The sequence below is a fragment of the Canis lupus genome, chromosome 3 (genome assembly GCF_011100685.1).
Source record: "Canis lupus familiaris isolate Mischka breed German Shepherd chromosome 3, alternate assembly UU_Cfam_GSD_1.0, whole genome shotgun sequence".
NCBI classification, from domain to species: domain Eukaryota; kingdom Metazoa; phylum Chordata; class Mammalia; order Carnivora; family Canidae; genus Canis; species Canis lupus.
In genome coordinates this window covers 32,670,974-32,683,075 of record NC_049224.1, presented here as the reverse complement: position 1 = coordinate 32,683,075, position 12,102 = coordinate 32,670,974, and the positions used below count along the sequence as shown (strand labels likewise).

General features: G+C 40.7%; 1 protein-coding gene across 2 annotated transcripts in view; it reads right to left on the bottom strand.

Annotated features, from left to right (window-relative positions):
* The window catches only part of OCA2 (OCA2 melanosomal transmembrane protein), a 433,117-nt gene that overhangs the window by 265,355 nt on the left and 155,660 nt on the right, over positions 1–12,102 (bottom strand). For both annotated transcript variants that reach the window (XM_038532569.1, XM_038532570.1), the window contains exons 16-18: positions 9,166–9,313; positions 6,971–7,028; positions 4,149–4,257 (exon numbers count right to left, since the gene is read on the bottom strand). In XM_038532569.1, coding sequence (XP_038388497.1) covers positions 4,149–4,257; positions 6,971–7,028; positions 9,166–9,313 — 315 coding nt within the window. The remainder of the gene's footprint in view (positions 1–4,148; positions 4,258–6,970; positions 7,029–9,165; positions 9,314–12,102) is intronic.

Below are 12,102 nucleotides of genomic sequence, written 5' to 3'. Positions count from 1 at the left end.
TGAAAAGATGCTCAACAACATTAGCCATTAACCATCTCATTAACATAATTAGGCACTACTTCACACCCCGAAGAATAGATATAATCAAAAAGATAGACAATAACAAGTGTTGGTGAGGATGTGGAGAAATTGGAACCCTCATCCAATGCTCTCAGGGATATAAAATTAAAGGAGCTGGGAGAACAGTCTATTGGTTCCTCAAAAAGTTAAAGCTATATATATGTGCAAGTTTGCATTCCATAGTGAGGAAGTTGAACCAATGGCTAATGGAGCCAATAGGTAAATGCTCCCCCTCTCCATGCAACTCCAGGACAGACCTGAGACATATTCCATACTTCTTCTCAGACAACCCTATGGGATAGAGTTACCAGTGGCCCACATCAGTGGCCAGAGGATGATGTAGCCTTGTTTTGGCTTTCTCTTTTCACTATTCCGCTTCCATGTTTCCACAGTGTAGTGGTTATCACATTTCACTAGCACTACTCTGCCTCCCTATCCTTCACTTCTCTTCCCTGGAATTATACTTCCCAATGAAAGACCCACACACAAGCCTTTGCCCAGGCTTTGCTCTCTAAAGTACCCACGCTGAGTCAGCCATGTCTAAAATTCTCATAATTAAGTTAGAATCTATAAGAAGCAATAAGAAGTTTGTTCATGCATTCTGTACCCTGTATCTTGTATCTATTAACTGTAGGCAGTTACACAAGGCACTGAAGAGAGAAAAGTTTAGCAGACATGGACCATGCCCTGGAGTCTACCTGGGGCAAGGAGGATACTTAAAGACAGAGACACAAACAAACCATTAGAATAACATGTGAGTTCTAGATCTAAGGCATGTAGAAGGTGCTTGGAATTCCAGGTAGGTATCTAATGATGTCCAATGCTGGCAAACACGTGGAGTAGTTGGAGCTCCCAAGCATTACTATGGGAGCACAAGCTGCTATAGCCAGTCTGGAAAATGGTGCAGCAGTTTCTTTTAAAGCTAAAGATATACCTAGCACATGATACCTACCCACACATAGGTAATTACCCAATAGAAGTGAAAACTTAAGTTCATGCAAAACCATGTACACAAATAATTAGACTAGGTCTTCTCACAATCACCAAAAACTGGAAACAATTCAAATGTCTTTCAATGGGTGATGGGATAAACAAAATGTATCCATACCATGGAAGACTACTCAGCAACAAAAAGAATGAACTATTGATATACAAAGCAACTTAGATGAATTTGAAAGGTTTTATGCTGTGTGAGAGAAGCCAATCCCAATTCCAAAAATTGCAAAAAATCTGATTTTATGTATTAGACCTCCTCTAAAAGATAAAACTATAGTGACAGAGAACATATCAGGATGTGCTGGAATTAAGGCAGGGGGCAACTATAAAAGGGTAACACTGAAGTTTTTGGGGGTGATGAACCTGTTCTGTATTCCAATTGTAGTGATGGTTACACAAATCTGTATCTTTGTTAAAATTCATAAAACTTTGTACCAAAAGGAAAAGTCCATTTTTCTCTATGGTAACTTAAAAAATAAGAAAGAAAAGGCGAATGAGAATTAATGTTGTGTTTAGGTTATGATGTTTAAATGAAGGAATGTGTTATGATGATGCTATGTTTTGTTACATGGCATAATCTGATGTTATATGACACCATATGGTAATTATGTGATGTCACATTGTACACAGTGTTATATGACACCACTTTATCATATATCATGCTGTTTTATATAATGTCAAGTGTTTCATGATGTTATATGACAGCATATAGTCATTATGCTCAACTTAAACAGTACATCACATTCAAAACAGCAAATCACCAAAGTTACATCTACTGACTGTAGCACTGGGAAAATCTTGCATCAATTTTGCTCCTATTCCCATTAGCAGGGTTACTATAACTATAAGGAAACTATGCTCCACTTAAAATATGTGCTAATTGAACTTTTCTCCACATCAATTCAACTCTTTCATCATGATGAATGAAAATATATGGGTTATGTATTCCAGGATCCACAGATAAAATCATTTCTTCACCAACCCTAACTGAAAATACGAGATTTAAAAGCTTCTTATTTAAGAATCCCCTGGATCACAGATTTAACAACCATGCAAAGAGAGGTGCAACATCTTAGTAAAAAGCGTTCTCAGGCTAAAATAAAAAGTTTTGCAGTAATCAAGATTTTAAAAGTCCATATAGTTAAAGATGTGACTTTACATTTTTAAAGTATTGTTATTTATACAGTGATTGCTGCAAAATGCTGACAAAATTGCATGCAGACTCCCATATCTTTTAGTCTTTAAAATACACGCTATGTTCTTTTAAAGTGTGATCCCAAATAAAATTAGAAACAAAATATTCTGAAAATACCCAAAAGAATTATCTAATGGAACCCTTTTGCCCACAAACACCAGTTTTATTGTATTTTATTGTATTTGCTTAATTACCAGTGGTGACATCTCTTAAAGGTTTATAATGCTAAAATTACATTATGTCTGCAGTGTTATTCAAAATAATTACATTGCACAATAATTTCTAGATGTAATACACCAAATTCAATTAAAACTCATGACATTTTTACAATGTAAAATGTAAAAGCATTCTGGCTTTTACAATGGCATTCTTTGGCATTCTTCTTTAATACATCAGGATTCTATGTGGATTGGCTCTCAGGTGTGGATAAAGAATACTTGTCATCTTAGAACTCAGCTCAGGCTGCCTGGCAAATTGGATTTGAGATTATTTAAGGAAATAAATTCTGAGAGGTTGTGAACACATGATATAAAGCTGGACACCCAGTCAAAAGCATGTATATCGTGTACTATGTATAAGACATTAGCAATGTGTCTTTCTACATATGACAGAAAAGGGAAATTAATCTACAATCTAATATACCTAATAGTAGCCTAGATCCAAAGGAAGCAATGATGTGGTTGTGAATAACTGAAGCTTGCTCACATTATCCATCTATTTTACAAAGTGAAGAGGCTTTGCTTTCTATAGAAGTTATCTTCTTCAAATGTTGCAGTACATCAAATTTTTATAAAAAGATAGTTAACAGTGGAACCTGGGTGGCTCCATGGTTGAGCATCTGCCTTTGGCTCAGGTCATGACCCTGCGGCCCTGGGATTGAGTCCCACATCAGGCTCCCACAGGGAGCCTGCTTCTCCCTCTGCCTGTGTCTCTCATGAATAAATAAATAAAATCTTAAAAAAAAAAAGATAGTTAACATATCTTAACAGAGCTTCCTTTTGAGGGAAAACCATAAATCTTTTGGCTATAAAGAAAATACTCCTTGATAGGAGTATTTTCTTCAAATTTACCTTTCTCATATAAACCTGTACATACATGTGAGGTGCATTTTGGGAATGATTTGGATTTTGTTTTGTTGTAATAGCACCAATATAGATAACTGTAAATCAGTAAGAAAAACCTAAGGAATGTGTAAAATACTGATGAAGAGTGGAGAAATGTCAGGGTCAAGAAGACATTTGGTGAGCTCAATCTGCAAGATAAGCATATCTCAGGTGGAGACAGGCCCTGCAACCTCAACACAGGGCTTGAGAAAACAGAAAGTGAGAGCCATAGCACTGAGGAAGCAACAGAAGAGAAACCTAGGGAGAGGATGGAGAAGGGGTTCTGCGCTATGGGGAAAACAGATGCACCATGGAGGACAGACCTCTTGCACTCCTCTGGCTTGTTCAGTCCTTCATCTAAACCTCAAGTTGAACAAACTGCAGGACTGTGGCCTTGCTGATAGGACCTCTTGTCTCTTCTGGGGGTGCTTCTCAAGCAACAGTTTAAAGATCTGGTTATCAAGTATGAAAGAGATGATAATACCTACTCTACTTCATATTTCCTGTAGTGTTAAACCATGAAGGGGCTGAGAACCCCTGCACTGAGACACTAGGGGCTGGAGATGCATATCTCTCTCTCTCTCTCTCTCTCTCTCTCTCTCTCTCTCTCTCTCTTCCGGAAAATAAAAAGAGAGGTAGTGGATAAAAGTTTCCTTCTTTCCATCAAAGGCTAGCCATACTCCACATCAGCCCTCCTCACCCATTTCTAGGAACAAACTTTGAAATCTTACCTTCCAGACTATGACAGCAAATGCAAAACCTATCAACATACGGTAACAAAAAATTAGACTCACCAAGATCAAGATGAACACCAGGGACAAATGAATTGAGAAAGAACATGAAGATAACAAATCCCAACACCATCAGGCATTTGGTGAGCAGAATCTTGTCTGATATCCTGTGCTGTGAGAGAGGAAAATGCAACTCATTTACTGGGTACTATCTTCTATTTCCTGCAATATGTCCATCATCCTACATAACTTGAATTACTACAAATTTCTCCTGAAGATTAAAAATATAACTTCTTGAACTTGAAGGAAAATGATAAGGTAATTCATTACAAGGAAGACTGTATAGATTTGGGATTACAGCATTCAAAACCTGTATAAAAAAATAAACACAATAAATTTAAAATATAGTATAGGAGTGCCTGGGTGGGTCACTCTGTTAAGCAACTATCTTCAGCTCAGGATCCTGGGATCAAGCCCCATGTGGCTCCCTGTTCAGTGGAGAGTCTGCTTCTCCCTTTCCCTCTGCTCCTTCTCCCTACCCATTCTCTCTCCCTCTCAAATAAGTGAATAAAATCTTTATATATATAAAACACCTGGCTAAATAGCTTCTCAACATGATGCAGAAAGTGCTCCCAGCCTCACCACAAGCAGTAGGTGAGATCTTGGCCAATCACTGAGGAAATAATAATGACTTCCAAGGATCTGGCCATGCATTTCCACAGGTGCTACATGCTCATATCCTTTTAATTCAACTATTCTCCTATTACACAAATCCCTGCTCATGGTGGCACTGAGGTTAACATGTTCTTACAATAACATGACTCCCACTAAAGCTGTATCCTTCCACTTACTGTATCCTTTCATGTTCACAGAGACCCTAAAAGGCACTTGACAATGCCCTAATCACCAAAATGACATCCATTGGAGCCTCAAAAGCTGTTCATGGCTAAGGGGAGGTGCCAGAGGGCTCTATAGTACCTTCATTAACCTCAGATATGCAGACCTCATTGCAGTGGATCTGAGCCACAGGGGCAAGATAGGGCAAGGTCTCCAGAGGCTGCTGGGCTATGAGGCCACAGCTGTGTGGAGCTAGGGAAGGGAGCACAGTCCCAGAAAACCTGTACAGAAGGGCACTGAGTAATCCTGCCCCACCAATCAGGCCCCTGTATGAATCGTACTCCACCATGTGAACTAACAACTGTGCCATGTCCTTTCTTAAACGTAGTCCCACTAGCACATCTGTCTGTCTACATCTGTGTCTATCTAGAATTAGATATAAGTATAGATATGGGTATAATTATGGATATAGGGAGAGACAGAGACAGATACTTATAGGTATGCACATGGATAGAGATAGAGACAGAGTTAGAGATAGATGATACAGGTATAGTTATAGAGACAGAGAGACAGATGTGTGTATAGGTATAGATTTTTCTCTCTGGATTTCTCTGGTCATGCAGTTAGAGATGCTGCCATGAAAACCACAAGCATATTCTTCCAGTTTACACTGGCTCTGGCTGCAGCCCCCAGCCCCCTGCTCACAGATCATGTGGGCCATCTCCTGAACATCTGTCCTCCTTCCTCACCTACTGCCTAAGCTTGTGGCTCAACTGGCCGTAAGCCAATTCATCTTCCTCTTCCCACCTCCAAGGAAGGCCAATTTGCCAGATGAGTCTGTGATGGTGAATTAGGAAGAAAAGGGCATGGCATCTCACCTCTTGTGAGGGGAAACACTACATAACTTCTGTGCAGCCATGTTAATCATAGAAAATGGGTATTTTCATGGGCAGTTCCAGAATTAGAAACGGAGGGAGCAGGCAAGTCAAAGAACATTCTAGCATCATTTGCCTGGGATAAGTGGGAATGATCCAAAGTTTGTGCTTATCTGTTATTCTGGGTGCTTGTCAAATTTTCTCCTTTTGGCTACAGGAAGCTATCACAGTAAGAACTCTTACATATTATAAGCTCCTTGCTTGTCCCTTCCACCTCTCCTCAATCCTTATCCACCAGGTACACGGAGAGGTACACAATCTCTTCCCTAACTCATAGCTAGCACTACACGGTCTAGCAAAGCAGGCAGTGTCTGCATAAGCCTGGGGTCCAGAAAAGTGTCATAGCTACACCATTCTTTCCTAACCCTAACCATCTCGGAGATTGGGAAGACAGGCCCAAAGAACACATTACCCACCAGGACCTCATATCCAAATTTCCTTTAAAAAGGGACAAAATGTTCTTACCATAATAAGAAAGTGGATACTCACCCTCTCCCTGCCCCCCCAGGAAAGAAGCTACCTGGATTCAAAAGTTCACAAAGATACAAATATCTCCAAGCAGATCTGGAGCAGAGTTCTCTCGGCTAGGAGTGGCTAGGAGAAGGGCACTATGTGTCCTCAGCTACACTAAGAAAGTCTGTGAAGGCAGGAAAATTAGCAATAGGACCCAAAAGTCAGAGTCCACCAGAAGGAGAACCATATGACAGAACACACACATACACTTCATCTCTGTCCCAAACACTTCTCCATCTCACACAGCATGCCTCACCTGAGTCAGCCTCCACAATCTCATCCACACAATGGGAACCACAAGACTTGCCTTTTAGGATCAAGAAGATCTTCAAGAGCCTGAGGCACCCAGCCAACTTTCTCTGCAGCCAAATTAACCATAGGAAGGGCCATCCAATCTCAAAGGGCTAGAAAAATTTTGACTTTTCAATTTCTGGACAAAGTAAGCCTACCATGTCAGGGAAATGATTTTCCCATCAACTATTAGAAATAACTTATGCCTTACATACAACTACAGGAATAAAAAGAGAAATTACTTTCAGTCTTAACTTTGTGTGAAACAAGAGGTAAATCAGAAACCCTTAAGAGAAGAAACCACAATACCTTTTTTTGTAGTTCCTGGATATTGGTCTCCCAATTTTTATCTTCCTGTGAGATTTGTCTAAAGGAGAAAAAGGCAGACTCATTATTTTCATAGTGATATAGGGCAGCAACCAGCAGCACATTTAGCATGGACCTCTAGCCCGGATACCACCCACTAAGTCACACCTGAAGTAGTCACAGAATGGTGCACACCTAGTCACGGAAGGTGACCAGTGGAGCTGGGTTTATGGATTGGGAAAGATACTCCATCTATATTTCCAAAGAAAAGTAACACAGGAAATGAATGGAATGTTAATGAGGTATGTGAAGGCATATGTATGTGTGAGTGTGAGTTCAGAGAACATCAGAAGAACACTGACCAAAATGTGAACAAGGGGAATAATGATACGCTACTTTTGTATATCTCTTCTTACTTTCTACTTTTCTACACTTTTTTTTTCAAAATGAGGTCATGCTATATTTACAACTAAACAAATGGAAAAAAAATAGTAAAAGAAATACCACTTGCTTTGGTGGTGATTTTTATCAATTAGAATAGTGGAGAATTTAATTTTAATGAGCACTAGCATGTCATAAGTATCAAAGGAGGCTGATCACGCAGCCAGAACATACCCTAAAAGAAATCACAGCAGACCCAGGTGAATCCTGAGGACAATTTTTTAAAAGAATATGTAAAAACAAGACCTGCAGGGCCATCACTTGCCTTAGATCATCTTCATTCTACTCAGCTCTTCAGTGGCTGTGTGGCTTCGCAAAGCCACTACCATCTTCAGGCCCTAGTTTTCTATCTGTGAACAACACAGGATGAGCTGATAGAAACTGGTGAACCTCGGAGCCCATGTTTCCTCACATTTGTAACCCTGAGATACACCTCACAGCAGACAAAGGATGTTGAAGCTTGAAAGTCAATGGGTCAATCGCTCAATACATTTAGAGCAATTTACTCCTGCATCTTTAATTTATAAAGTTTCTCCTTTTAAGAAAAAAAACTGAATGGAAAGTCATCAGAGAGGAAGAAAAACCATGAGAGACTCTTAACTACAGGAAACAAACTGAGAGTTGCTGGAGGGGAGGTGTGTGAGGGGACGGGGTTACTGGGTGACAGGCATTAAGGAGGGCCTGCGATGTGATGAGCACTGGGTGTTATATGCAACTGATGAATTACTGAACACTACATCAGAAACTAAGTATGTACTATATGTTGGCTAATTGAATTGAAAATCAATCAATCAATCTCTGCTGTTGCTGAAGTTGGTCCCTGGCCTGCAAGTCAGGGTCCTCCTGGAGCCTCAGGACCTTTTTACCCAGTGCCACCTGGTGGAGATGGGTCCTGGGCTGGAATGGAGCTGAGACATTGCTTTGCCCTGGCTGCCTCTCTGGAGAGAGTGAGTCACCACGGGCTCACCTGTGGCCCTTTCCCCCCACAAACAGAACAGGCTATGAGACAGCCATACTGGATGATTCTCAAGAGTTGGCACTGGCACCACACCCAGCTCCTGTCCTCAGCCTGGGAACACAGGGCTGGTTCCAGCAAAGTGCAACATGCAAGATCATTTACACTACATTCACAAGGATTCAAACTTCCCTTGCCTTGACAGATTTCTCATCTCTGCCCAGTTCCCAGCTCTGTAGCAGTAATGCTTCAATGTTCCAAGAGGTGGACATGCTCCTGCTTTCCCCATCAGTACTCCCAAAGTGAAGACCGGTTGGAAGTCAGCATTTCATCAGAGTTGGAAGGAAAAACTCACCACTCCATTACCTTTTACATCTCAGCTTTGATTGAAAGCAAATGACAGGAAATGAATTGAGAAGGACTTAATTATTTTTTGAAGTCCCTGAAAATCAATTACTAGGAGAGTAATTTGTTAGATTCATTTGTTATGCTGTTTTTTATTTTTATTATGCAACAAATGTTATGTGTGGAAGTGCAACAGGCAGGGGTTCAGTGTGGATTCAATCCCTGGTGTCACTTTTTCCTTGCTGTGTAATCCTGGACAAGTTGGTCAAATTCTCTGAGCCTCAGTTTTCTCATCCTGAAACTATCCCAGAAATTCTAGTAAGGGTTAGATAAAATAATGTACCACAAGAGACTTACACAGTGTATACTGCCCAAAACGTACCCACTGGCATAAAGGTAGAGTTACAGTTTTAGAGAACGTGTCAAGAGTAGTCCTAGCAGGGCCCTGGCTTGGTACCTGTGGAAGGTGTGCAGCCTTCGGGCCAGCAGGTGCTCCAGTGCCTGCACCTTCCCCAGGAGCAGGCCCCGAACCGCTGTCTCCTCTCTGCTGGCTGGGCTGATGCGCTGTGCAGTCAGGCGCCAGACATGGATCTCGTGCTTCAGTTCTGTAGGAAAGGAAAGATGAGGCTTGAGTCTCCCACAGCCTCAGACACCAGCAGGCATTCCACCCTCCTCACCATCTTCCAAGACCAGGAAAAACATACCTGATGATGCACAGATAACCAAGGGCCAAATCAAAGCAATAGCTTCTTAGCATTCATGTTATTGTAATGGAACCAGGAGACAAAGCCCACATTAAAAAATTACCATGGATGCAAAGTAATGTGATTTGGGTAAAAGATAAATTCTTGAATATACATATCAATGCTAGCCCCTAAGAACCTTTTCCCCTCCCAGGAAATTACTTCTTGCAGCCAGAAGTTTGGGTCTCTCCGTTAAAATCCAGGCATTGCCTAATCATTGAAACAGATCTAGTGAACATTGGAAATACAAGTGTAATTCTCAGCAGGAGGGCATGTAGCTAAAGCAGGAGGTAGGGAATGACTTCCCTTCTGACTAGGCCTCCAAACTGAGCTTGTTGTCCATGAAAGAACACAGCGGAGAGACATAGACAACTTTATGAAATGCTCAAGTTAATATAATGAGGCAATTTCACCCACAAATTAATTCAGGCCCCATCTTCTGGTATAGAAGAGTAGAGATAAGGGAACTGTCAATCTATTGACTCCTAAAGTATCAAAATATTTCATGAAAATTTGCATTTAACCTCTATTTTACAGTTAAAGATGCTACATAAATTTATCAAAATATCCACCAAAAGAATACAAGGAAGCATGGTATTTTTATGAATCACCTCTTATGTGCAAAGTACTATACCACATATTACAAGAGTTCAAGATGAAATTAAAAGACAGATCCCTTTCTCAAGCAGAAGCACTTGACAATGAGCTCAGAGAAGAGGTGTATGGCAGAGTGATTATCCAAATCCTGTGAAGTAGCACGTACTTGTGGGTTCAATGACTAGGAAAATACCATCTTTTATGCCCCTTCTATTCAGTAAACAAGTGTTGACCACCTACTATATGACAGACCTGTTACAAATGCTGAGAAAACAAGTATGAGCTAGGCAGAAACACAGACTGCAAATAAAGTGTGTCAAGACTCACAAAAGAGAATCAACAGAGGATAGGGGCACTAAAACCATTTCAGTTAACACATGATTTTCTCTAAAGCCTCAGCCTTACAAAGATGAAAACCTTTTAGTACTAAGATATGGATTGTGCTTTCATTCAGTACATATTGTTACTTTGCAGCATAAGAAACTCAAAAGTTTCTTTAGAGAAACAAAGTTATAATTTATTTTAGGAGAGCCTCATACCTCATTAAACAACATATGAGGTTATGATAACATTAAAAAGAGGAGCAGGAGGAGGAGGAGAAAACCGAAAAAATTAAGCTCCTGAAACAATGAGCCAAAAACACCACGCAGGGACAAGAATAGGGAGATGAGACTATGCTGTCTCAGTGGATGTCCACATAGTGCCAGTGTTTCATCCAATGCTCTGAACCACATTACACAGAAGATATCATTCAAAGCCCATCCATTAGAAAGCAAGAAAGCAAGACAGCAAGAAAGCAAGGAAGGAAGGAAGGAAGGAAGGAAGGAAGGAAGGAAGGAAGGAAGGAAGGAAGGAAGAAAGGCTATCCATAAAGTACAGAGACTTTCCAGCCAGTCTTTCAAGGCATGCTGGTGATAGACACTTCTCCAAGTGGCTGATCAACTTAAAGAGCTAAACAAGAGCATGGCTAGTTTCTGGGGCTAATCCATGGGGTGCAGTCTGGGAGTCCTCTCCCTATCTGTGTGTGGAGAAGCAGAGCCTGGGAGCCACTGCTGCTTCTGTGAAAATGCTCTGTCAGGTCCCCAGGCTCCTTTCTGCAGGTGTCCTCTCCTGAGATGACTTCAGCCCCCTCATACACACCCAGAGCCTAGCTGCCTTCTAACCCATCAAATCAAACAGGTGGAGCTATTCTCCTCAGCAAAACCCATGCATTAATGTTCAGGTACTGTACTTTTGTTCTAATTTTTTTTTTGTTTTCCTAATTTTTGAATGAAAGACATTATCAACTAGCAGGGAATTTAGTTGAGAGAGAGATTTTGCCCAATGAAAAGAAGCTCATTGCCTGCACCCAGAACTCAGTTTACCCAAGTGTATTTGCTCCTCAGTTCCCAGGCTTCCTCCACACTTCTACCATTTCCCTACCCTGTGATCTCTGCTAAGCTCTAAGACCATGGTTTCAGTGGGCTACTTGATATTGTTCTCTGCTGCTTGTGCTGCCAAGGTTCAAAGATAAACATTCTATCTTCTCCCTACAAAACTCTCTCCCCTCACTTTCTTCATTTTTATATGACATCATTAATCTTCCAGGTACATGAGCCTGAAATGTCATTTTGGTCTTATCAGTGCCACTCTCCACTATTTTTGGGTGAACATTACTGGGCATGTATAGGTGTCAGATAACATGCTAGATGCTAAAGGAGAAAAATTTATAAGTTACAAGATGAGTATCTAACAAGATAGAAAGAAATATAAGCTCTATCATAAGTAAACATGAGCCAGGGCAATACTGGTCACAAATGGAGTTTGGGATAAACTGGTATGGTTCTTATAGGATCCACCTGTTCCTACCCCAGGTCACCAGCTTATCTAGGCCTCATATTCTCACACTTGGTGATTCTGATTGTTCCTCAGTAACCTCTGACTGGAGTTACTTCCTACCAATCCACCCATGGTTAGTCATAAATAGATAGTTATACAGGTAGATATAAAGAGAAATCTATCTATGTTCCTACTTACCTATCTTCTAGGAAGATAAATCTATCTAGACTGATACA